Below are 27877 nucleotides of genomic sequence, written 5' to 3' on the forward strand. Positions count from 1 at the left end.
AGCAAATGTAAAACCTAAATGGCATATGTCTGTCTATTTACATAAGCATAGTCATGTCAAGACCCACTGAAGAGCCTTGGAACAATTAGATTGTAGATTTACTGAAAATGTCAGTGATACTAGTTTGAGTTCAATGGTTGAGTCCACATAAATGTCAGCTTCCCTTTTCAGTCTGTCCGGTAAAACAAGTTAGTCACCTCAGTTCATGAAAACTATTACAGAAATGCATTCCTGGATTGCGTAATAGCTTTTTTACCCTGGTGGGGATAATACACACGGCTCGAAGCACGACTCACATACACACAACTCTGGAAAAAAAGTATGGTTAGTTGTATATTAATAGAGAATGTTTGATTATTTCCATGTTATGTACTTGGTGGCCCACTTGGTAACAATCACCTCCCAGACCCACCAAGTGCAAACAGCCTTTGCCTTGTAGATGGTGGTCAGAGATTCAAACCTGAATGTAAACACAGGTACACAATAGGCCTGTGTGTGTGTGTGTGTGTGTGTGTGTGTGTGTGTGTGTGTGTGTGTGTGTGTGTGTGTGTGTGTGTGAGTGAGTGAGTGAGTGTGTTTGTATGAGGAGAGAGAGAGAGAGAGAGAGAGAGAGAGAGAGAGTGTGTTTGTATGAGAGAGAGAGAGAGAGAGTGTGTGTTTGTATGAGAGAGAGAGAGAGAGAGAGAGAGAGAGAGAGAGAGAGAGAGAGAGAGAGAGAGTTTGTATGTTCATGGTGGCAGTTAGAGGATCCTCTGTCAGCTTGAGTTTCATCAGAAAGACAGCGTTTATTGAAGAGGGTGGAATGCAAACACAAAAAAAGTAATCAAACTGTTCCCAAACATGATATTTATTGTACAATGAATTTGTCACAGGAGATTTGAGTTGTGTTACTATGTGAACTCCTAGAAACCTCAGTCTTAATGGTTGCTCTGCTTAATTCTGGAACATAATTATTGTATGTTAAACGTTTATGAGTTGGCGGTGGAGGAGCAACTACACGGTCAGTTAGAGTTGTGTGACGGTGAAGTCAGCTAGCTCCCCCTGTAGGGCAGACTGAAGAGGCATCAACCAGCATGCCACGGTGGGAGTAGAGCGAACACTGAGATCCACAGCAGAGTCCCTGCAACGCACACACAATCCACAGCAAGGTTCTTCATTTAATAGCATAAACAGAATACCAAATACGCATCCTTGATATAGATACACAGTAGTATCACAGACAACATATGAACAGTCAGATCTCTTTACAGCTTGTGTCTGATAGACAGTTAAACTTACCTGCAGTGGTGTGAAGTAATGAAGTAAAAATACTTTAAAGTAGTACTTAAGTCGTTTTTTGGGGGGTATCTGTACTTTACTATTTATATTTTTGACTACTTTTACTTCACTACATTCCTTAAGAAAATATTGTACTTTTTACTCCATACATTTTCCTTGACACCCAAAAGTACTCGTTACATTTTGAATGCTTAGCAGGACAGGAAAATGGTCCAAATCGCGCCACTTTTCAAACTAACTTTCCTCGTCATCCCTACTGCCTCTGATCTGGCGGACTCACTAAACCGACATGCTTTGTTTGTAAATTATGTCTGAGTGTTGGAGTGTGCCCCTGGCTTTCCATGAATAAAAAAAAAAAAGAAAACGGTGGCATCTGGTTTGCTTAATATAAGGATTTTGGATGTATATAAGGATTTATACTTTTACTTTTGATACTTAAGTATATTTTAAACCAAATACTTTTAGACTGTTACTCAAGTAGTATTTTACTGGGTGACTTTCACTTTTACTTGAGTCATTTTCTATTAAGGTATCTTTTACTTTTACTCAAGTATGACAATTGGGTACTTTTTCCACCACTGCTTACCTGGAGACGTCGACTTCTTTGTCCTGAATCTTAAGTTTCATTGTTATTCCCTGGACCTCCTCATAGGCAACAGGTGGATGAGCTGCAACACACAGTACAAATAATGTAATTACGAAAGTTCAATCAGAGAGGCAGGTCTGAATGGATCATCACTTGTTATTAATCTAGTTAACTCATAATTCATATCGCTTCCTATCTCACTCATCAGCATAGTAGGTGTTTTATATGGTAGTGTCTATAATGTCGCCTCGTCAGCATAGCGTCACGTCTCTATTCCTCCTTTCCTATTAGCAAGCGTGCGGATTGTCATCCACCTATTAAACTTCAACCTATAAGCATGGCACACTATGGCAATTCCACCACAGTTGCTGATTAACCTATTGGCTCACTTGTGCAATAATCACTATCCTTTCTTTCAACCAATGGGCATGAAACTAGGGGAATATTTTAATGTCAGCAACAGTCTTCCAGTGACTTTCCACCTCCCCACCACCAACAGCATAATAACATTAAGGCCCGTCATTGGAACTCCTTTCCCTCAGCGGGGGGTTCAATGCCAGCTGCCCAGCATAGGGCAACCTGCCATCAGCATCTGGCTCTAAGGAGCGTTCCTCGGAGATGAGGCCTACCTCAAACTATTCAATAACATTCCTTATTATATTCTGTTGTCATTCAGTTAAAGCCTGTACTCAATTGATCTGTCAACATAAATCAAAAGGCCATTATAAAGAGGTGGTCCTCTGTAGCTTAGGAGTTGTCCTATGTAGATTAGTAGGTGGAGCATGACCCTTGCAACGGCAGAATTATGGGTTTTATTCCCGGGACCACCCATATGTAAAATGACCTTTAGTTGCTTTGGATAAAAGCATCTTCTAAATGGTATATGTTATTATATATTATATTATACCGTGTCACTAAATAACGTATTTTCATCTGTGTCACACAAAACAAGTAATGTCAAAAATCGAAACAAATATTGTTTTCAAAAGTGTCTCATCAAATATAAACAAAGAGAATATGTCATGACTATTGACTAGACCATAAGGATATGAAGTGGAGTGGCTGATAACGTTTCACTCACCCATGATCCCGATAATGTTGTCTCCTGTCGGGCGCTGCCTCAGGACGGGCCACAGGAACGTGATTCCATTCCTCTTGTAGAGCATGATGACGACCCGTGTTGACGCTATGTTGACATCCATCTCCTTGTCCCTTAGGATCAGAGACACACTGCAGGAAGAGACATAACAAGACTAAGATGTATCAATTCAATCAACAACAAAAAACGGCATCCTATAAAGTACCCTATATAGCTACCGTATACCAATTCCTGTCATTATGCAACTTTCGTAATATACACTCTAGAGCTCTTTCTGTCTCCACACAATACTAAATACTGAACGCTATGCTCACTATTGGCTCACTTCACTTGGTTTAACCAGGCTATACATAAAACACCTTGCACTGCACAAAAGGCAAAATCAGAATTCTCATCACAGAAACAAAACAATAGCACAAAAGGACATTTATTCGAAAGTATGTAGTCGGTATATGATTCAGCACCTGTCTGTTTTGTGGTTGATTTTAGGGCTCCAGGAGAAGTATGTTGTATTCTGCTCATCGTTGAAGGTGATGCCAGTAGTGTCTAACTCAATATGTTGATCGCTTCTGTAATGGATCACAATCTTCCGGTAGCCTGCACTGGCTGATTGACCAAGCTGACCATTCATAGACAACTCTGGTGAAAGACGGACACGGTTCATTCGACGACATTTGAGAAGTGAGTGGATGATGTGGAAAGGACAATGAATAATTGAATGAAAGAATGAAATAACATTTGAATTCAAAATCAGAATTCAAAATGAGAATCCATTTCTTAGGTCAAGTCACCATTGTTGGGGTCTAGTAGGAGTCTGAGAGAGAGAGCCACAGGAATGTCATAGCACAGTGGCAGAGCCTGACCCTCAGCGGGCAACAGGAACCTCCGGAGAGGACTCACTGAGAGAGAGCGAGAGAGAGAAAGAGAGCGAGGAAAATCGAGAAAGGGATAGAGAGAGGGACAGACAGAGAGAATGCAGAAGGGTGCTTACGATACTTTGTGAGAAAAAACAGCAATAACCTTGGACAACATCTTAAATATACAAAAAAATACATTTTGAGGGCGACATAAATATTGCAGTACCGGTTGTAGTTGTAGTTCTCATTGTAGTTTTAGTTGCGTGAGCTCGCGGAGGATCATTAAAATCAAGAAAAGCTGAAAGTGTAACATGAGAGAACACTCACAGAGAGAACCCTACACACAGTCAGAACATGAACACAAAGAATCCTACACACAGATACACACACACAAAATGTCAAACAATAATTTTTTCATGTGGAAGAATTACCCATGGCAAAGTCAGGAAATGACTTCTGTACAGCATGGTCATTAGTACGACGCATTGAGCCTACGACAAAAAAAACAACACAAATTGAGCACACGTAAGCTGATGTTCAACAAGTTCAGCTGTGATACAGGGGAAAGATAGTCACTTGCCGACTCTTGACATGATTCCTTTTCCTCTTTCTCCCCTTTGCGGAGCATTTTCTGTAAAGCAGGGGCAGTTGTAAAACTCATCACCAAATTTTGGAAATTGGTCAGAATTCAATCATTGCGGAAATTGATTTCTTCTGCACTACACTTTCACAGCAGTTGAAATTGACACACTTGCCTCTTAGTCCTTGTTTTGGGGAAGGACCAGCTAGGGAATGACAGGAGGAAAGTTCATTGAGTTAAAAGTGCTGGGGTAATCCACTGATATAGCATCTCTTTATTGTTGTTGTCATTCCTTTTGATTTGACGGTTTTCAATCCCCTTTACTCCATTTCTCTCCTCTTCCCTATAATTTTTGTTTTGTTTGTGAAGAGTATTGTGACGAAATTGTTTGTAAAATTAAACTTTATATTAATGACCATTTCATTTGGTTACATCATTTCATATATATAGTTGAAGTCGGAAGTTTACATACACTTAGGTTGGAGTCATTAAAACTCGTTTTTTAACCACACCACACATTTCTTGTTAACAAACTATAGTTTTGGCAAGCCGGTTAGGACATCTACATTGTGCATGACACAAGTCATTTTTCCAACAATTGTTTACAGACAGATTATTTCACTTATAATTCACTGTATCACAATTCCAGTGGGTCAGAAGTTTACATACACTAAGTTGACTGTGCCTTTAAACAGTTTGGAAAATTTCTGAAAATTACATCATGGCTTTAGAAGCTTTCGATAGGCTAATTGACATCATTTGAGTCAATTGGAGGTGTACCTGTGGATTTATTTCAAGGCCTACCTTCAAACTCAGTGCCTCCTTGCTTGACATCATGGGAAAATCAAAATAAATCAGCCAAGACCTCAGAAAAATAATTGTAGACATCCACAAGTCTGGTTCATCCTTGGGAGCAATTTCCAAACACCTGAAGGTACCATGTTCATCTGTACAAATAATAGTACGCAAGTATAAACACCATGGGACCACGCAGCAGTCATACCGCTCAGGAAGGCGACGCATTCTGTCTCCTAGAGAATAACCTACTTTGGTGCGAAAAGTGCAAATAAATCCCAGAACAACAGCAAAGGACCTTGTGAAGATGCTGGAGGAAACCGGTACAAAAGTATCTATAGCCACATTAAAACGAGTCCTATATCGATATAACTTGAAAGGTCGCTCAGCAAGGAAGAAGCCACTGCTCCAAAACCGCCATAAAAAACCCAGACTACGGTTTGCAACTGCACATGAGAACAAAGATCGTACTTTTTGGAGAAATGTCCTCTGGTCTGATGAAACAAAAATAGAACTGTTTGGCCATAATGACCATCGTTATGTTTGGAGGAAAACGGGGGAGGCTTGCAAGCCGAAGAACACCATCCCAACCGTGAAGCACGGGGGTGGCAGCATCATGTTGTGGGGGTGCTATGCTGCAGGAGGGACTGGTGCACTTCACAAAATAGATGGCATCATGAAGAGGGAAAATGATGTGGATATATTGAAGCAACATCTCAAGACTGTCACGTCCTGGCTAGTATAAGGATTAATTGTTATTGTAGTTTGGTCAGGACGTGGCAGAGGGTATTTGGTTTATGTGGTTCGGGGTGGTGTTTTTTCTAAAAGGGCATTGGATTTATGTATTCCGGGGTTTTTGGGCACTGTTCCTTGTTTATGTAATTCTATGTTTAGTCTAGGTAATCTGTTTCTATGTTGAGTTAATTGGGGTGGACTTCCAATTGAAGGCAGCTGTGTGGTGTTGCCTTTGATTGGAAGTCCTATATTAGTTGGGTATGTTTGTCTGTGTATTTGTGGGAGATTGTTTCTTGTTTTGCCGAGTGAGCCTTTCAAGACTGTTTCGTTGTTCGTAAGTTCGTTTCGTTTTGTTGTTTTGGTGTGTTCATTCTGAGTTAATAAATGTCAAGATGAGCGTACACATACCTGCTGCGTTTTGGTCCTCCATTACCAACGACGACCGTGACAAAGACATCAGTCAGGAAGTTAAAGCTTGGTCGCAAATGGGTCTTCCAAATGCACAATGACCCCAAGCATACTTCCAAAGTTGTGGCAAAATGGCTTAAGGACAACAAAGTCAAGGTATTGGAGTGGCCAAGCCCTGACTTCAATCCTATAGAAAATTTGTTGGAAAAACTGAAAATGCGTGTGCGAGCAAGGAGGCCTACAAACCTGACTCAGTTACACCAGCTCTGTCAGGAGGAATGGGCCAAAATTCACCCAACGTGTTGTGGGAAGCTTGTGGAAGGATACTGGAAACGTTTGACCCAAGTTAAACAATTTAAAGGGAATGCTACCAAATACTCATTGAGTGTATGTAAACTTCTGACCCACTGGGAATGTGATGAAAGAAATAAAAGCTGAAATAAATCATTCTCTCTACTATTATTCTGACATTTCACATTCTTAAAATAAAGTGGTGATCCTAACTGACCTAAGACAGGGAATTTTTACCAGGATTAAATTTCATGAATTGTGAAAAAATGAGATTAAATGTATTTGGCTAAGGTGTATGTAAACTTCCGACTTCAACTGTACTAATCTTGACCTGATCTCACTGATCTTGATGCTATTTATACAGGTTTTAGTGTTTGTATATGTTCACATACACTCACGGACAGTTTATTAGGGAACACCCATCTAGTATCGGGTCAGACCCACCTTTGCCTCCAGAACAGCTTGAAGTCTTTGGGGCATTGATTCTACAAGGTGTCTGAAACATTCAATGCTCAATTGGTATCAAGGGACCTAGCGTGTGACAAGAAAACATTCCCCACACCACCGCCTCTAGGCTGTACAGTTTATACCAGGAAGGATGGGGCCATGGACTCATGCTGCTTTTGCCAAATCCTGCCATCATTGTGATGCAACAGCATTCGTCGACTGTCCAGTGGTGGTGATAGTGTGCCCACTGGATCCACGTGTTGTTTTTAGCTGTAGGAGTGGAACCCGGTGTGGTCGTCTGCTGCAATAGCAAATCTGTGACAAGGATCGATGAGCTGTGCATTCCGAGATGCCGTTCTGCACCCCACTGTTGTACTTCACCGTTATTTGCCTGTTTGTGTCCCACCTGTTGCCATTCTTGCCATTCTCCTTTGACCTTTCTGGTCAATCTCCATATACCTTTCTCATCAACTAACTGTTTTTGCCCACAGGACTGCTGCTGACTGGATGTTTTTTGTTTGTCACACCATTCTCTGTAAACCCTAGACACTGTAGTGTGCGAAAGGCCCAGGAAGGCAATGTTTCTGAGATTCTGGATCTGGCACACCTGACACCGGCGGTCATACCACGCTCAAAGTCTCTTAGGTCACTCATTTTGCCCATCCTAACATTCAATCAAACAGTAACTGAATGCCTTGAGGCCTGTCTGCCTGCTTTATATAGCAAGCCACGAGACTCACTGTCTGTAGGAGCGATCCATTTTCGTGAACGGGGTGGTTACCTAATAAACTGGCCGGTGAGTGTATATTTTTACTGTAGTTATTTTCTTTCCATTCTGTCCAACTACAAACACACATACTGCACAGACAAACGTGTATTTCATCTAAACATTTAAGAAAAAATAGAGTTAAGTAACCGGAGAATAGATGAGAGAACAAGAGTGAAAGAGAGAGAGGGATAAAAATAGAGAGAACATTTTGGGTACAGTCAGTAGTGACTTCTGAATTTAACCTAGACAAGGGCCAGGATTCAATCCGATCGCGCTTCAAGCTCGCTTTATCACAGTTTTGAATTTAATCCAGGCCAAAATTAGGGGTAAGGTATTTGTCTTACCATAAGCGTCTTGGACTGCCATCACAGGGTGGCCTGGTAAACATAACATATATTTAAAGTTCATATACAGTTTATAATGTAAAGTTTATACTGTAAATTGACAGCCTTTGGTCTTTTATTTACGCCATTGACTCACACCATACATTAATTGCCACACTGTGTGTGCCTGTGGGGGGGTGCCTGCCTTTGTGTGTGTGTGTGTGTGTGTGGTGATGATGGTAGTTTTGCTCACTGTTGACTTGGTCTTTCAAGCCTTGTAATCTTGACCCGGAGACGACTTGACTAGATCGTATCGGTTTCTCCCCCTCCTTGGGCTTGTGGGCCACCTGTGAGTCCTCTCCCTGGGGCTTGGTGACCACCATTGAGGTGAAAGGAGTCACAAAGCTGTACTTCATACAAAGATCCAGGGCTTCCTTCTTCACTTTCTCCTTTTCCTTCCCGCTCAACTGCACCCTGAAACAAACACACACAAACACAGGTATTATAATTGTATTTGCATAAAACAAAATACGATTTTCCAAACATTTAAAGGGATAATCCATTACAGAATGAAACTCCTGTTAATTTGGTGATAGTCTATGTTCTATGAGTTGGGTAAAACATGTATTTTCACCGTGATTTAACATCTAAGATAAGTGGTCCGTCAGTGAATTCAGGAAATCGCATTGTGCCACGTCCTCACAATAAGGTTCTTGTCAATGGAGATAGGGAGTAACAAACATTTCATAATGCTTTTTAAAACATTACCTCCACTCCTGATCGCCATATCAGCCAATATATGGTATGGGCATACTTGTCTAGAACACATCCATCCGTTTATATCGTCATGACAAGGTATGTATTTTGCTAAGATGTCCTCAAACTAAACAGTGGACCAAATATTCAACTCAGTTTTTCGTTCAGCCTCCATCACGCAACGCAATTTTCTATTCTCCCCCCTTGCCCTGTGTGTGTGTGCGTGTGTGCGTATATGTGTGTGTGTGTGTGTATTGGATGAAGGTAAATTAACCCACAAATATGAATACAATTTTACATACCTTTAAATGACCACATTTTCATGAATTTGATCATATCGGGAGAGGACATTCAGAAAAAGTACGGGACTTGAACCTGCAAAACTTAATGCACTCTATCTGTAACAGATTCTAGTTTTGGTAAAAGAAAACTGTATTGAGATCGGGCTTTTCTTCAGTGAGAAAATCTGCAGAATGTAGGCCCAGTTCCATCTCACTCCATATTCTCCCACTGGGCTTCATCTCCTCACCATATTTGGATGCTTCAGATGTATATATCCGGTGAAACATCTGGCACCTTGCACTCTCTTTGGTGTTATTGTGTGTACATTAGCTACACTAGCAAGCATGCTGAAGAGAGAGAGAGAGAGAGAGAGAGAGAGAGAGAGAGAGAGAGAGAGAGAGAGAGAGAGAGAGAGAGAGAGAGAGAGAGAATTGCATCGTGGGTTTTGTAGTCGACTTGAGCTGCATCAGATTTTCACATGTTGCTCCTAACCTTATTAAAATGACAAAATTAAACATTTGTTCACAAACAATATTGTTAACATATATTTGTGTTATTTAACAGTGTAATGAGATGGAATTGTTTACGTTTGTAGTTTTCTAATAACCAATTTCTGTGTTCATGTAAGTGACTGATTGAACGTGCCTGGGAGGAATCCTCACTATCAGTATCTGCAATTTGGCAGTACGCCCAGACCCTTGTTTTGAGAATGATATCTCAGTTTCAAGGTCTCAGCTTGGAGAGAAGAAAGCCTCGTGAGGTATTGGTCTGTCGCATGCATGAACCAGTATTGGTCGGTCACATGAATGAAGCAAATGTTAATGATGAATTAATTATGAATAATGAATAAGCTAAATCATGTTATTATTACTTTCTGTGTAAGTATATAAGAGAACTAACGAGGCTGCCTGTCGGAGCTCCTGACTGACATGTGTACATGGTGCATTGAGTTGGTTAGAACCTCTCCAGCGGGTTGAGAATAAAGGATGATTCATTTAATATTGACTTTGGGTGTCCCTGCGTAGAATTTCCACGACAGGTCTATTATTCCTTTAAATTGAATTTAAAGAAATATAATCTCTATTATTCTCTGTATAACGTCCAATAATTAATGTATGAATCTGAAACATATTGATTGATATACTTGTTACTTTTACTATCTTTCTTTAGCCAAAATAACAGGCGTTTCGCTAGTGACATCATTGTTTCGGTTGCGACCTGGCATATACAGTGCTTTCGGAACTTATTCAGACCCCTTCACTTTTTCCACATTTTGTTACGTTAAAAAAATCCTCAACAATCTATACACAGTACCCCATAATGACAAAGCGAAAACAGAAATGTTTGCAAAAAATGTTTGCAAAAAAAAACAAATTTGTGCACAACATTTGAGAGAAATAAGCTTTTTGTGCATATGGAACATTTCTGGTTGATGAATTGATGAAACCAACACGTTATATATATATATATATATATATATATATATATATATATATATATATATATATATATATATATATACAGTGCCTTGCGAAAGTATTCGGCCCCTTTGAACTTTTCGACCTTTTGCCACATTTCAGGCTTCAAACATAAAGATATAAAACTGTAATTTTTTGTGAAGAATCAACAACAAGTGGGACACAATTATGAAGTGGAACGAAATTTATTGGATATTTCAAACTTTTTTAACAAATAAAAAACTGAAAGATTGGCCGTGCAAAATTATTCAGCCCCCTTAAGTTAATACTTTGTAGTGCCACCTTTTGCTGCGATTACAGCTGTAAGTCGCTTGGGGTATGTCTCTATCAGTTTTGCACATCGAGAGACTGACATTTTTGCCCATTCCTCCTTGCAAAACAGCTCGAGCTCAGTGAGGTTGGATGGAGAGCGTTTGTGAACAGCAGTTTTCAGTTCTTTCCACAGATTCTCGATTGGATTCAGGTCTGGACTTTGACTTGGCCATTCTAACACCTGGATATGTTTATTTGTGAACCATTCCATTGTAGATTTTGCTTTATGTTTTGGATCATTGTCTTGTTGGAAGACAAATCTCCGTCCCAGTCTCAGGTCTTTTGCAGACTCCATCAGGTTTTCTTCCAGAATGGTCCTGTATTTGGCTCCATCCATCTTCCCATCAATTTTAACCATCTTCCCTGCCCCTGCTGAAGAAAAGCAGGCCCAAACCATGATGCTGCCACCACCATGTTTGACAGTGGGGATGGTATGTTCAGGGTGATGAGCTGTGTTGCTTTTACACCAAACATAACGTTTTCCATTATTGCCAAAAAGTTCGATTTTGGTTTCATCTGACCAGAGCACCTTCTTCCACATGTTTGTTGTGTCTCCCAGGTGGCTAGTGGCAAACTTTAAACGACACTTTTTATGGATATCTTTAAGAAATGGCTTTCTTCTTGCCACTCTTCCATAAAGGCCAGATTTGTGCAGTATACGACTGATTGTTGTCCTATGAACAGAGTCTCCCACCTCAGCTGTAGATCTCTGCAGTTCATCCAGTGATCATGGGCCTCTTGGCTGCATCTCTGATCAGTCTTCTCCTTGCATGAGCTGAAAGTTTAGAGGGATGGCCGGGTCTTCGTAGATTTTCAGTGGTCTGATACTCCTTCCATTTCAATATTATCGCTTGCACAGTGCTCCTTGGGATGTTTAAAGCTTGGGAAATCTTTTTGTATCCAAATCCGGCTTTAAACTTCTCCACAACAGTATCTCGGACCTGCCTGGTGTGTTCCTTGTTCTTCATGATGCTCTCTGCACTTTAAACGGACCTCTGAGACTATCACAGAGCAGGTGCATTTATATGGAGACTTGATTACACACAGGTGGATTCTATTTATCATCATTAGTCATTTAGGTCAACATTGGATCATTCAGAGATCCTCACTGAACTTCTGGAGAGAGTTTGTTGCACTGAAAGTAAAGGGGCTGAATAATTTAGCACGCCCAATTTTTCAGTTTTTTATTTGTTACATTTTTTTGAAATATCAAATAAATTTCGTTCCACTTCATGATTGTGTCCCACTTGTTGTTGATTCTTCACAAAAAATTACAGTTTTATATCTTTATGTTTGAAGCCTGAAATGTGGCAAAAGGTCGAAAAGTTCAAGGGGGCCGAATACTTTCGCAAGGCACTGTATATATATATATATATATAATTGTAAGACAATTCCAGTGGGTCAGACGTTTACATACACTAAGTTGACTGTTCCTTTAAACAGCTTGGAAAATTCCAGAAAATGATGTCATGGATTTAGAAGCTTCTGATAGGCTAATTGACATCATTTGAGTCAATTGGAGGTGTACCTGTGGATGTATTTCAAGGCCTACCTTCAACCTTATTGCCTCATTGGGAAAATTATAAGATATCAGCTAAGACCTCAGAAAAAGAATTGTAGACCTCCACAAGTCTGGTTCATACTTGGGAGCAATTTCCAAATGCCTGAAGGTACCACATTCATCTGTACAAATAATAGTACGCAAGTATTAACACCATGGGACCACGCAGCCGTCATACCGCTCAGGAAGGAGATGCGTTCTGTCTCCTAGAGATGAACCTACTTTGGTGCGAAAAGTGCAAATCAATTTCAGAACAACAGCAAAGGACCTTGTGAAGATGCTGGAGGAAACAGCTACAAAAGTATCTATATCCACAGTAAAACGAGTCCTATATCGACAAAACCTGAAAGGCCGCTCAGCAAGGAAGAAGCCACTGCTCCAAAACCGCCATAAAAAAACAGACTACGGTTTGCAACTGCACATGGGGACAAAGATCGTACTTTTTGGAGAAATGTCCTCTGGTCTGATGAAACAAAAATAGAACAGTTTGGCCATAATGACCATCGTTATGTTTGGAGGAAAACGGGGGAGGCTTGCAAGTCGAAGAACCGTGAAGCACGGGGGTGGCAGCATCATGTTGTGGGGGTGCTATGCTGCAGGAGGGACTGGTGCACTTCACAAAATAGATGGCATCATGAAGAGGGAAAAATATGTGGATATATTGAAGCAACATCTCAAGACATCAGTCAGGAAGTTAAAGCTTGGTCGCAAATGGGTCTTCCAAATGGACAATGACCCCAAGCATACTTCCAAAGTTGTGGCAAAATGGCTTAAGGACAACAAAGTCAAGGTATTGGAGTGGCCATCACAAAGCCCTGACCTCAATCCAAAAGAACATTTGTGGGCAGAACTGAAAAAGCGTGTGCGAGCAAGGAAACCTTCAAACCTGACTCAGTTACACCAGCTCTGTCAGGAGCAATGGGCCAAAATTCACCCAACTTATTGTGGGAAGCTTGTGGAAGGCTACCTGAAACGTTTGACCCAAGTTAAACAATTTAAAGGCAATGTTAACAAATACTAATTGAGTATATGTAAACTTCTGACCCACTGGGAACTGATGAAAGAAATAAAAGCTGAAATAAATCATTCTCTCTACTATTATTCTGACATTTCACATTCTTAAAATAAAGTGGTGATCCTAACTGACCTAAGAAAGGGAATTTTTACTAGGATTAAATGTCAGGAATCTGAGTTTAAATGGTGTATGTAAACTTCCGACTTCAACTGTAAGTATTCAGACCTTTTAGTATGAGACTCAAAATGGAGCTCAGGTGCATCCTGTTTCAATTGATCATCCTTGAGATGTTTCTACAATTTGATTGGAGTCCACCTGTGGTAAATTCAAATGATTGGACATGATTTGGAAAGGCACACACCTGTCTATATAAGGTCCCACAGTTGACAGTGCATGTCATAGCGAAAACAAATTTCTGCAGCATTGAAGATCCACAAGAACACAGTGGCCTCCATCGTCCTTGAGATGTTTCTACAACTTGATTGGAGTCCACATGTGGTAAATTCAAAGGAAGAAAGGAAGAAGTTTGAAACCATCAAGACCCTTCCTAGAGCTGGCCAAATTGAGCAATCAGGGGAGTAGGGCCTTGGTCAGGGAGGTGACCAAGAACTCGATGGTCACTCTGACAGAGCTCCAGAGTTCCTCTGTGGAGATGGGAGAAACTTCTAGAAGGACAACCATCTCTGCAGCCCTCACCAATTAGGCCTTTAAGGTGGAGTGGCCAGACGGAAGCCACTACTCAGTAAAAGGCACTTGACAGTCCTCTTGGAGTTTGCCAAAAGGCACCTAAAGGACTCTCAGACCATGAGAAACAAGATTCTCTGGTCTGATGAAACCAAAGCGTGTTGCGGATCTGTTAATGGTGGGTCACGACATGTCAAAGTAAATTGATACTCTCTGTTCAGTGCACTCTCTGCTTAGTATCAGTGTTTCTGCTCAGTTTGGCAGCTGTGTGAGTGGGTGGAAAATGCCTGTGTCCTACACGGTTTACCTGATCTTTCTTCTGCAGTTTTCTTGAAGATCACTCCGCGACCCACACGCTGCAGTGCTGTTGTTTAGCAGCAGATGATGCGCTGTCAGCCACTGCACCAGCTTGTCATCAAATGTACTCAAGCTAGCCACAGCAGGTTCTGACTGAGCTCAAATGTCATGAAACGCAAATACAAACTGGTTTAATACAAACTTTGAGAAATAACGAGGAGCACACACAATGTGTTTTGTGCAGTGAAGTTCTTAGTAATGAGTCTCTCAAAACAAACATATTAAAACGACAGGTCCTGACCAAACAGCCACAGCATGACGGTAAACCCAGGGAGTTATTTCAGAACAGGGCAGAATGCTTCAGGAAACAATGCTTTGGCAGTGGAAAAGTAAGTCAACAAGCAAGGCATTGTTGTCATTTTATAACAGGTGATGATAAGCACAAATAAGGGAGTGCTATCTCATAGTAGTTGATGTGAGTTCTTAATTGAGGTAATATGTACATGTAGGTAGAGTGAAAGTGACTATGCATAGCGGTGTCCTGCCTGGCAGAGAAAGCAGTACAGACGTTCTGATCCAGTTTGGCACCACATACCTATGCGAGTCAGTCTTCTCAACTCTGGCATAGTTAAGAAAAAAGTAAAGAAACAGACTCAATGCTGAGCATGACCTCAGGGTTGCGCTGTAAAAAACAGAGTCCAGAATAGACCTGCTTGTTGAAGCTTCAACCAGTCAAACACCTCTCATTAGGACTGTGTGTGTGTGTGTGTGTGTGTGTGTGTGTGTGTGTGTGTGTGTGTGTGTGTGTGTGTGTGTGTGTGTGTGTGAGAGAGAGAGAGAGAGAAGAGAGAGAGAGTGTGTTTGTGTGTGTATGAGAGAGAGAGAGAGCGAGAGAGCGAGAGAGAAGAGAGAGAGAGTGTGTTTGTGTGTGTATGAGAGAGAGAGAGAGAGAGAGAGATATGTAAGAGTGTTTTAAGGGGGAAAAGAAACATGAATAGCTATTTATATGGGTATTTAACTTAATTGTTATTTGTCTATGTTGCATTTGTTAATGGGCATAAGTGTAATGAAATGTACTGATATTTACGTATAGTTGCATGTTTTCGTAAACTTGGGTCCCAGGAAAACACAGAATTTCTCATTTGTGTCCCAGGCTGAAAAGGTTTAAGAACACCTGCTCAAGGATGTAATTGCTGCCAAAGGTGCTTCAACAAAGTACTAAGTAACTGAATACTTTACTTAATGTGATATCCCCCAAAAAATTATATAAATTAGAAAAATGTCTACAAACCTATTTTTGAAGATGACTGATTACATATTTTATTAATCAAATGTTTGTTTTTTTGGTAAACATTTCATGTTAAAATATATTACAGAATTAATTTTAAACTTCACTCAATGTAACACTTTTGTATGACTTAATAATACAGAAATATTGAAAGGAATGGGAAAAAAAGGTGCTATTGCATTGATAAGCAGACCAAAGATGGTATTAACGACAAGTAATAAAAAAAAACTGCACTTCTAAAAGACTATTTCAGACCATAGCCTGCTGAGTTTGCTAGATTTTTATAGAATATTTTTTTGTTGTTGGCACAAATGAAAATGTGGCACTGACTCGCCCATGACTGGATGTTTCAGAATTGTCTCAATGTAGAGTTTGGCATTTGACTTGCCGTGTGCATTATGCTCGTGCAGTTACAAACCTGCTAGACTTAGCAGCAGGTGGATGAGCAATATCCACCGTTGTAGTACGGATGAAGCCTGAGCTGGTGTGTGAAGCTAACTGAAGCTGGTTGGCGTTAGAAAACCCTAAGTAAATCTAGCTTGCTTTGTAGGATAACCCTCTTCATAGACACAGGTGCAAACACACCCAATCACAGACAATGCCAATGAAAGCAAACTCACTCTTTGTCCAGGAGCTGCTTTACAGTGAGGTAGGCCCACAGCCTCTGGATGTGGCTGTCAGACCTGGCTTCAATGGGCTCCTCCTTTGGTAATGTGTCAGAGTACATCACCCTATTGCTTTTCTGAAATAATCAAGGCATCCTCACATCACAATACTAAACATTGACTTTATTGTATATATTGACGTTTGACTGAGCTGTCTCTAAAGTACTGATATGGAGCAATTTAATCAATATTTTGTATATTTAAAAAAATAAAAGAACATACTAAACAAAGAACAGGACAGTATGGAGTGATCTGACCTATGAACTTGTAAAGGGGGGTAGAGCAGAGGTGACCTCACCGATATGGCTATGACTTCTGCTGTAAACATCTCTATGTTGTTGTCGGGGATCTGGCCAGCCACAACGATCTCGGAGCCGTTGTAATACTGGCTGAAGTTGGTTTGGGTCAGGTTAGCCCCACCCAGATATATCATCTGCACGTCCGTCAATAGGGGTGTAGCCACCTCTTCATAAAAGCCCTGTCAATCATACAGTACAGAAGCCATTAGTCCCACCCCCTGCTCCTCCTTGTTTCCTCCCAAGTCAACTACAGTCAGGAAAACGGGAAACAACCGTTAAGCCTGCTTAGATGAGATAGGATTTTATTACACTTTATTAAGTGCTCTATTTTAAACTGGCGGTAAGGAGGTGAAAGTGTCAAACGTTAGTTTGCAATTTTGTCATGTAAAAACTGTCGCACGAGTATTCAAACCCTTTGTTATGGCAAGCCTAAATAAGTTCAGGAGTAAACATCAAAGTCACATAAGTTGCATGGTAATAAGGGCACATATTGGTATGGTTAAAAATATCTGACATTATATATCTCTTGGAGCATGGTGAAGTTATTAATTACACTGGATGACGCCATGACTCCTGACCCCCGGTGTGGCGGTAATACAGTCACCATAACAGTCCTACCTGTAACAGTATTTAGACCTAGCATATTTAAAACAAGTTGTTGTTTCGTTTTATTCGAATTTGATTCGAATTATTCACTCTCTCTTTTTAGCTCTTATCAATAATGAATTGAATCTCTCTTATTGACAACGTTTGTCCATGGCTCAGACGTGGTGCATTTTACATTAAGCCATTATCAGTGTGATGTTCTGATTGGCCAGGATCAAGCCTCTACACACCTTCAACTTGTTTATTCATCAAAACCCAGCCCTTTCATGCCACCGCCAGCTACTGGGCTCATAATTCTGGTTGTGAAAATAGCAAAAATATTTCTGACACGCCCCCGAACTTATAGCGCTACCACCAGCACTTAGATTACAATTGCGTTAAGTTTGTTAAAATAAAGCGTTGAAGGTTGGTTCAGCACTTTTGTATTCCTGTTAACGAAGCTCAGTTGGTATTTTATTTTAATTGTTTTTGTTACAGGCTCAAATGATTCATGTTGAGATTTGTAAGAAATAATTACAGTCCATTGCAGTGCCACACTGTGTGTTACCTTACCTGCAGCTGCAGAGCAGCATCAGAGTCCGTATATATTCTGCGTCCCACACCACTGTTCTCCAGCGCCATCTTCTCCAGGAAGTCAAAGTTGACATCCATTCCAAAGCCGAGACAGTAAAGGGGGAATTTCTTACCAATAGCCTCCTTTATGTTCTTATGGATCTTTTTCAGGTTGGTCTCACCTGAGGAAAGTGAGATTGGTTTTCATTGTATGTGTGTGTGTGTGTGTGTGTGTGTTTTTGTGTTTGTGTGTGTGTGTGCGTTCATGCATGCGTGTTTTTTGTTTAATTATCCTTGTGGGTCCCAGAAGTCCTCACAAGGATAGTAAAACAAAGACATTTTGCCAGTCCCCACAAGGAGAAATGCTATTTTAGGCTTATGGGTTAAGTTTAGGGTTACAATTAGGGTTAGGTTTAGAATTCAGGTCAGGGTTAGGGGTTTAGGTTAGGGTTTTTTGTTTTGATAAAACATTTTACCTCCCTTTTTCTCACAAATTTCATGATATCCAATATGTAGTTGCAGTCTTGTCCCATCGCTACAACTCCTGTATGGACTCGGGAAAGGCGAAGGTCGAGAGTCATGCGTCCTCCGAAACACAACCCTGCCAAGCCGCACTGCTTCTTGACACACTGCTCACTTAACCCGGAAGCCAGCCGCACCAATGTGTCGGAGGAAACACCGTCCAACTGGTGACCGTGTCATCGAGCATGTGCCCGGCCCGCCACAGGAGGGCCGGGCACATGCTAGAGCGCAATGGGACAAGGGCATCCCAGCTGGCCAAACCCTCCCCTAACTCTGATGACACTGGGCCAATTGTGAGCCGCCTCATGGGTCCCCCGGTCACTGCTGCAACACTGCCCGGGATCGAACCCAGATCTGTAGTGACTTCTCTAGCACTATGATGCAGTGCCATAGACCGCTGTGCCACTTGGGACACCCAAGGTTAGGCTTAGGGTTAAGGTTAGGGTTATGGTTTGGTTAAGCGTTAAGGTTATGGTTAGGATGGGAATCAATTCTTTGGTCCCCACAAGGATAGCAATACAAAACTGTGTGTGTGTGTGTGTACCTGTGGTTGGGTCTCCATCAGTGAGCAGTATAAGAAGGGAGAATGAGCCCTCTTGTGGGTGTCGGTTCAGCATGGCTGTGCCCTCCAACACAGCAGCATTGATGTCGGTGGCTAAGAAGAGAAGAGAGAGGAAAACACATCTATGGATTAGCTGCTATTGTCACCAAGTAGACTGTTGTTCATATCTGCCATTATTTTACCCTGTGTGCCCTTTAAAGGGTTAGTGAGAGCCTTTGTCAATTAAGCCCTTTATCTACTTAACCAGAGTCAGATAAACTCATGGACACCATTTAAATGTCTCATGCATGCTAGCTGTTCCAGTTTATTCCAGTCATTGCGCTAGTTAGAATTGACTTGCGAAACTACCTTCAATTTCCTTCATACTGGATGCAGAGACAGAAAAATGGTATCCATGAGTTCATCTGACTCATGACTTCACCTTGCCAAAATCTCACTATCCCTTTAAGTGCTACAAAATTCTGATATATATATTTTTAAAACCTTTATTTAACTAGGCAGGTCAATTAAGAACAAATTCTTATTTTCAATGACAGCCTAGGAACAGTGGGTTAACTGCCTTGTTCAGGGGCAGAACAACAGATTTGTACCTTGGCAGCTCAGGGATTCGAACTTGCAACCTCTCAGATACTAGTCCAACGCTCTAACCACTAGGCTACACTGCCGCCCCATATGTTGTAACTGTACTGTCAGCTATGGAAATCTTTGAAAATAAGTAAGTAGGTAATGTGGAGGTGACTACTACAGGTCATAGTAAGGGTCACAAACACACTGGTAGTCTTTGCCTGTGGATCTTCTCTTGACCACACAGGGTGGGTCAGCTACCACTGCGCCGTAGGCCTGGATTATTCCACGGTATGAGCCTGTTTCCCAGTGAGCGGGACTCCCTCTTCCCATCCTAGGCTGAGTTAGCAGAGAAGCTCTAGGCTCCACTTTATTAACCCTGGTCACCCCTCTTGGTCTATCTCTGCCTGCCAGAGGTTAGCTCAGTCCTTCCTACTGTTAACACTTCAAGGGTAGTTTGTGTCACACTATATTACGCGTAAGTTGGGGCTATTTTTGTGTACAACACCAACCTTTATTTAACTAGGCAAGTCAGTTAAGAACAAATTCTTATTTACAATGACGGCCTACACCGGCCAAAACCCGGACGACGCTGGGTCAATTGTGCGCCGCCCTATGGGATATCCAATCATGGCCGGTTGTGATACAGCCTGGAATCAAACCAGGGTGTCTGAAGTGACGCCTCATGCACTGAGTTGCAGTGCCTTAGACCGCTGCGCCACTCAGGAGAAATCCAATATTTACTTAGTCCGCTCTGCGCCATGGTCTGGCTTACTACGAGTCATCCTGCCTTTCAGGCAACCACAGGGTTATACAATTTTTATAAGCGCGGCATAGTCTCAGACATTCCTGCTAGCGGCTGGTCTTCCCTTTCTAGTTTACCCTCACGGGTGAGTCACACTCGCTATCCCAGGTATAGGGTTTCAGCTAAGACTAATTTCTTGAACCTCCTCTTTCATGGATGTTTCGTGCGAAGCTCTTGGCAGCCTCCAGGTTGTCCTGGTTGGCCGGCAGCAGCTCCTTCCTCCAGGTAGACACTGAGCTGTCGAACGTGATCAGGCCAAAGTGGTCGTCCTCTGCCAGGTCTCCCAGGATCTTCAACAAGGCCTCACGGGTCTGACAGATCGCAGTGCAATCAAAATACAATCGAATGCAACCAATTAACCACTCAATCAATATGCATTGTCCCCTTCATTGAAAATAAATATGTGGTGTATGTGTACATTGCTTAATCGCTAAGCATTTAGCTGCATTACAACAGGCAACACACAGACACACAAACCTGCTCCATTTTCCTGCCACGCATGGAGCCACTCCGATCGATGATGAAGACCAAATTCTTTGGAATGCGTGGTAGGTCACTGGGGGCAAAGTGGTGGACAAAATACCCCTCTGACTCCTGAGGAGGGAATGAGAGACAGTGATTAAAGGATAGGGTAGAGATGAAAAAGTAATGCCAGAAAGAGGATGGAAGAAGTGTACATTGAGATCTCCCATGGATGTTTTCCTGTGGACGTCATAGGTGATGACCAGGTCTCCATTCAGGCCCTGCTCTCCACAGCTTTCACACTGGCTCTGCAGCTCCTTGCTGGGGTAGAAATGTACCCAGGCCTGGGGAGGGGTGGGAGTTTACAGTTATGCTTTTAAAAACACACCCTGCTTTACCCTACCCTGTTAGAATGAGCTAATTCGTATTAGCATTAACATGTCCAGAGGTGTGAAAATGTACATTTAAGTAATTTACTAGACTCTCTTATCCAGAGCAACGTATCGGAGCAGTTAGGGCTAAGTGCCGTGCTCAAGGGCTCATAGACAGATTTTTTACCATGTAATGTGTTGGGGTCTGGACTTTTCTGTTGGTTAGCTCTACATTACCCTGTTTTTGGACATTACCTCACTAGAAGCATGTGTTTTGGTGATGGCATTTGCCAGTGCTTTGGTGCTCAGCCCTCCTGTTATCTCCAGGAAGTGAATGCCTGGTCGCTCATTGATGTACACATCAATCTGGCCATAAGGAAGAGACAGAAAAAAGGAGCAAGAAAATATAACATCAACCCCAATATCAATATCAAATGACTCATCAATCATTGATCAATCATTGATCAATGCTCTCTCTCTCTCTCTCTCTCTCTCTCTCTCTCTCTCTCTCTCTCTCTCTCTCTCTCTCTCTCTCTCTCACCTTGAAGTCAGCAACAGGTTGCATGGGTCGAGCATGGATCAGCAACTCGTACTTGCCCATTCGGCGTTTCAGCAGCTCCTCATAGGTCAGTTCAAAGGTCACCTTACTGAGCGCGGCCACAGTCACAGATGTCTTAAACTCCTCAAGGGTCCTCCCCACTGAACTTTAGGAGACAAAAAGGGGTACCGTCTAATACATAACAACACATGCATACTGTAGACACAGATACACACACACAGGGCTGGCCCTAGCCTTTTTTGCCATTTGTTTTTGTAATGGAGTGGAGAGAAAATGTTAAAATGTTTAATACTAATTTCCTACAACTCTACACATTTTCACATTCCATACATTTTAAACATGGCATTAGTCATGCCAAAATGTGTAGAGTGACTGACAAAATCAATGGTGGAGGTCAGGGCCCCTGGACAGGTGCCCTGGGTGCCTGGTCAATAATTTGACCATGATTACAGTACTACAAGGTTTAGATAGTCCTGCACACACCCACACACACCTGACTATGCCAGCGCTTTGACCACGAGACACTGCCTGAGTGTACTGCTGCTGAGCCTCCTCCTTCTGTTTCACAACCCCATCATACGTCTGCCCCTCAATGGTCCTGAGAAAGACAGGGACGGAGGAAGAGGGAGAGAGAGGAGGTAGGGTTACTGTATGTGTGAGCATTTTTGTAATATTTGTGTAATATGTGGGTAAACTCATCTTAGACAGTGAAACATTCACGTAGACCTACATTTTGAATTTACTGATGAAAGCATTCTTGGGAATCTTAACATGGAATTCTATTTCCTGTGACTGGTCGATCCGATTGGCAACCCGGCTGGTGATGATAGTGGTTGCATAGCGACTGGTCACTGTGGAGTTGATGTGAAAGCTGTAGATGTCCCAGTCCCTGTTCTATAAAGGGTAATGAAGCACCATCAACCCACTGGACATACCAAAAATGTTAAGTTAAAGAATAGGACTAAATCAAATACAAACTTTAAGAGCACATTAAATACAGTTTGAGTTTTGGTTGAGGTGGAGACGCGAATCCAACATATCAATTATTCATTTGCAGACAAACTGGAATTAAAGCCGGATGGACCTATCCAAGCAGAAGATATCTCCTTCAAATGTCGGTATGTGGTTGCGTTGACAACCAAACATAATTTGATATCACTAAATATAACATTTTAAATCAACCAGAGCTTGAAACCCAATGCATATTGTATTGTCTATTTTTATTCAATTCAGGGTTTAATTGAAACAGTAGTTGTTAATGACGTTGCAATTCATATATAGACTTACAGTGCTGTGAAAAGTATTTGCCCCCTCCTGATTTCTTATTTTTTTGCACATTTGTCATACTTAAATGTTTCAGATCATCAAACAAAGTTTAATATTACACAAAGATAACCCAAGTAAACACAAAATGCAGTTTTTAAGTGATAATTTTATTTATTAAAGGAAAAAAGCTATCCAAACCTTCATGGCCATATGTGACAAAGTAATTACCCCCCCCCCCCCCCCCTTGTTAAATCATGAATTTACTGTGGTTAATCACATTTTTTGGAAAGCTGAGTTCAATTTCACTAGCCACACCCAGGTCTGATTACTGCCAGAACTGTTGAATCAAGAAATCACTTAAATAGAACCTGTCTGACAAAGTGAAGTAGGCCAAAAGATCTCAAAAAGCAAGACATCATGCCGCGATCCAAAGAAATTCAGGAACAGATGAGAAACAAAGTAATTGACATCTATCAGTCTGGAAAGGGTTACAAAGCCATTTCTAAAGTTTTGGGACTCCTGCGAACCACGGTGAGAGCCATTATCCACAAATGGAGAAAATTTGGAACAGTGGTGAACCTTCCCTGGATTGGCCGGCCTACCAAAATAACCCCAAGAGCGCAGCGACGACTCATCCAAGAGGTCACAAAAGAACCCACAACAACATCTAAAGAACTGCAGGCCTCAGTTAAGGTCAGTGTTCATGACTCAACCATAAGAAAGAGACTGGGCAAAAATGGCATCCATGGCAGAGTTCCAAGGCGAAAACCACTGCTTACCAAAAAGAACATAAAGGCTCTTCTCATTTTTGGCAAAAAACATCTTGATGATCTCCAAGACTTTTGGGAAAATATTCTGTTGACTGACGAGACAAAAGTTGAACTGTTTGGAAGGTGTGCGTCCCGTTACATCTGGTGTAAAAGTAACACAGCATTTCAGAAAAAGAACATCATACCAACAGTCAAATATGGTGGTGGTAGTGTGATGGTCTGGGGCTGCTTTGCTGCTTCAGGACCTGGACGACTTGCTGTGATTGATGGAACCATGAATTCTGCTCTCTACCAAAAAATCCTGAAGGAGAATGTCCAGCCATCAGTTCGTGACCTCAAGCTGAGGCGCACTTGGGTTCTGCAGCAGGACAATGATCCAAAACACACCAGCAAGTCCACCTCTGAATGGCTTAAAAAACAAAATGAAGGTTTTGGAGTGGCCTAGTCAATGTCCAGACTTGAATCCGATTGAGATGCTGTGGCGTGACCTTAAAACGGTGGTTCATGCTCGAAAACCCTCCAATGTGGCTGAATTAAAACAATTCTGTGAAGAAGAGTGGGCCAAAATTCCTCCACAGCAATGTGAAAGACTCATTGCCAGTTATCGCAAACGCTTGATTGCAGTTGTTGCTGCTGAGGGTGGCACAACCAGTTATTAGGTTTAGGGGGCAATTACTTTTCCACATAGGGCCATGAAGGTTCGGACAGCTTTTTTCCCTTAAATAAAATCATCATTTAAAAAACACATTTTGTGTTTACTTATGTTATCTTCGTGTAATATTTAAATTTGTTTGATCTGAAACATTTAAGTGTGACAAATGTGCAAAAAAATAAGAAATCAGGAAGGGGCAAATACTTTTTCACAGCACTGTATATAGATAGCATCATTGATGTTAAATGAGTGATAAAGTATGGTGACATTTAATTAGTCTCTGTTAAACCTACCCTTTGGAATGACTTCAATAGCAACAGTGAATCTATCTCGTTGTTAAGTGGAGATATCTCAACAATCATTCTCACGATGGAACATTGGTAACAGTCAGTGGCAAATATCATCGCTGGGCTTGGATAAAACCCTGGATGAGAGACCAAAGGGTAGCTGTAGATACAGATCAATTCTCCAGTAGGAGGTGCTGCCCAGCCTATAGTTTTTTTCTGACAGTGGATGTAATGTTGAAGATCTGGCGTTGAACAAATTCAACATATTTTTTTGTCTATGTTGAAATTTGGTTACCATGATGACACAATCCTGTGGTTGAAATTTCCCCCTCGAGAAACAGTGTACGTGGATAACTTTTTTTCAAATGCAATGTATTTTCCACATAGATTCCATGTCACTACACATTGACAAACTACGTTGAAACAACGTTGATTCAATCAGTTTGTGCCTAGTGGGCACACTGTTTACTATCAGACAACATTTGAATACATATGCAGTCTTTTTATTGCGTGTGTCACGTCACAGCATTATTTCTAAAAACGAAATGCTTCGTTGGAATTCCAATGTAGTATTTAAGCATTACATTTATCAATTACCATTACAAATTAGCATTTAATGACTGCATTTATCATTTTTGCGTGCCGATTTAGAGATTGCATTGTAGAATTAGCACTGATAACCCTCTATAATATGTTGGCGTGCTGTGGCTTGGCACTGATATGCAAAACAAAAAGGACTACATCTGTACACTTTATGAGGGCAGTGTCTGGATTACGTACTAAATATACCCAGTAAACACAACTTTATGTAGGCAGTGTCTGGATTACGTACTAAATATACCCAGTAAACACAACTTTATGTAGGCATTGTCTGGATTACGTACTAAATATACCCAGTAAACACAACTTTATGTAGGCAGTGTCTGGATTTCTTGTGTTCGAGAATCTTTGGTGAGGACATATTGACCACTCTTAGGGTCAACATGGGGAAGGTGAGATGAGTGCCGAGTGCAGCAGAGGGGAACACTGTCACATGGGACTCACATTGATTGAGCTCTGACATTAATTAAACGTCCCTTGATTCACAATGTCATCCCGCTCCATATGCATTAAGTGTGTGTGTGTACCTGTGTGTGTGTGTGGCTGGCGTAACAGTACTAGTACTGTATGTCCAGCCATGGTGGTCTATAAAAAGGGTCTCCCCCTTCATTCCTTTCTTTGTTTACTCATGCCTTTCTTTCCATTCAACATTATTCCCACCACCTCAGTAAGGGATGTCACAGTGTTTCTCTCTCTCTCTGTCCCCTTCTCTCTCCTTGTTCTCTTTCTGTCTGTGTGAACAAGGGCTTATCGGCCCTTATTTGCCCTGTCACTCTCTCCCCCTCCACCATTCCGCTCCTGACCCCCCACACTCGGATAATTACCCCCCTCCACTTCTCCCTCCACCGTCCCAGCTCCCAGCCTTCAGTAAGCCCACTCCACCTCTCTCTCGCTCTCTCTCTTTACTTTATCACTCTATCTTTCTCTACGCTTTACTCTCCCTATTTACTTTCCTTTTCACCCCCCACCCTGGTCCATACTCTCTCTCCCTAGCCGAGCTAGGGATCATCCATGACGGTCAGGGGCGAAGGGGGACGGGGGTGGCGTGTGTGTGTGTGGGGGGGGGGTATGTGACTCTGGAAAGACAGAGAGGTTAGTTGGATGGCAGACTGTACAGGGCCCATCACCTGCTCCGTTGTTTACATACTGTAGATCCAGAACAAACTGAAAACACTCCACATGGCCGGTTTTGCTGAAGCCAATTTTATGGTCACAATGACAACAGCCAGGTCACCCGTGATACAAGTCAGTATTTGACGTCCATCAATGTCTGAGGACATCAGGAGATGATGTGGAAACCGACCACTAGGGGCAACCGTGAGCACTCTTACCTTCAAAAAGGTTTCGGTTTTAATAGGGCGTAGTGGACAGGGATAGCGAATAGGCGTAAGCATCTGCCTCTGATTACAAAGGTTGCAATTTCCAATCCGTGATAGAATTATTTAATTTTTGCCTATCCCAAACCTTAACCCTAACCTGAAAAATTCTGAGTGAATGCTTATACTTAAACTTAAAACACTTTGAAATGTGACGTTTGCAATAACTTCGTAATTTGACGTTTGAGAAGCATGTCTGAACGTCTAATTCTGACATGAGACTGTGAGTGCTAGTTGATGACACGTACACACGCACAGACGCGCGCACGCACACACGCTGTACGCACAAGCAATCCCACCATTTACAAATACATAACCAGCAGAACTCAAGATTAGTATATCTGAAACCTGATTGGTCTCTCACTGATTACACCTACTTTTTGTTTGACTGCCCTCTAGACTCATACACGCCCACATACTCTCAAATGAGAAAAAGCATTGACCAGTCGTTCTTTCACCCCAGGCGTTTGTTTGTCTAGCTAGGAGACATGGTGCGCACTGTTTTCAAGGGACTGGACAGGGTAAAGAAGCAGAGCAGCCAGGACAGCTATAGACTTCACTTAGTCTAACACGGTCTAGCTCAATCGGACCCCTTCAACTTGAGGTATCTTGAACTGTTCTATTTTGTGCTTTCTGTGCACCCAAAGCTGTGAACAAAAGACACATCTGAGCTGATGTAACTAATCAAACACACATGGTCACATTTACATGCAGGCAAATCAACACAATCAAAAACAATATTACATTTACGTCGTTTAGCAGACGCTATTATCCAGAGCGACTTACAAGAGCAATTAGGGTTAAGTGCCTTGCTCAAGGGCACGTCGACCAATTGTTCACCTAGTCGGCTCAGGGATTCGAACAAGGGATTCGAACAGCAAAGTTTGGGTTACTGGCCCAACGCTCTTAACCGCTAGGTAGAGTACCTTCCCCACTTTTACCTGTGTGTGACCCTACCTTATCGGTTGGTGCTGTGGTAACGCAGGCCAGCAGCAGCCCAAGGAGGCCGACTCCTACAGAGGCTCCCTTCATCATGATCTCCGCAGAAATGAAGCCCCACAAAACACACCCAGCCTTTTAAAGAAGAGCACAGGATATTATTGGCCAGCAAACAGAAA

At 41.8% G+C, this 27877-nt stretch overlaps 1 protein-coding gene across 3 annotated transcripts; it reads right to left on the reverse strand.

The window, feature by feature from the left end:
- Positions 1 to 829: 829 nt before the first annotated feature.
- LOC106565161 (inter-alpha-trypsin inhibitor heavy chain H3) lies at positions 830 to 27872 on the reverse strand. Of its 3 annotated transcripts, XM_014131973.2 has the most exons (23): positions 27717 to 27872; positions 22539 to 22702; positions 22302 to 22406; positions 21791 to 21953; positions 21505 to 21615; positions 21094 to 21222; positions 20894 to 21010; positions 20559 to 20727; positions 19030 to 19140; positions 17964 to 18145; positions 16805 to 16984; positions 16462 to 16583; positions 8422 to 8642; positions 8190 to 8222; positions 4576 to 4605; positions 4401 to 4451; positions 4252 to 4311; positions 4047 to 4118; positions 3755 to 3862; positions 3428 to 3602; positions 2946 to 3094; positions 1865 to 1946; positions 830 to 1120 (listed from the first exon to the last, which is right to left on the reverse strand). In XM_014131973.2, the coding sequence occupies exons 1-23, from the start codon at positions 27792 to 27794 to the stop codon at positions 1006 to 1008; spliced, it is 2727 nt and encodes a 908-aa protein (XP_013987448.1). In that variant the 5' UTR covers positions 27795 to 27872; the 3' UTR covers positions 830 to 1005. The 3 variants fall into 3 exon arrangements, with proteins under 3 accessions (XP_013987448.1, XP_013987450.1, XP_045547453.1); XM_014131975.2 differs by lacking the exons at positions 4401 to 4451; positions 4576 to 4605; XM_045691497.1 differs by lacking the exons at positions 4401 to 4451; positions 4576 to 4605; positions 8190 to 8222.
- Between the last annotated feature and the right edge of the window lie 5 nt (positions 27873 to 27877).

Source organism: Salmo salar, chromosome ssa12 (genome assembly GCF_905237065.1).
Source record: "Salmo salar chromosome ssa12, Ssal_v3.1, whole genome shotgun sequence".
Taxonomy (NCBI): Eukaryota; Metazoa; Chordata; class Actinopteri; order Salmoniformes; family Salmonidae; genus Salmo; species Salmo salar.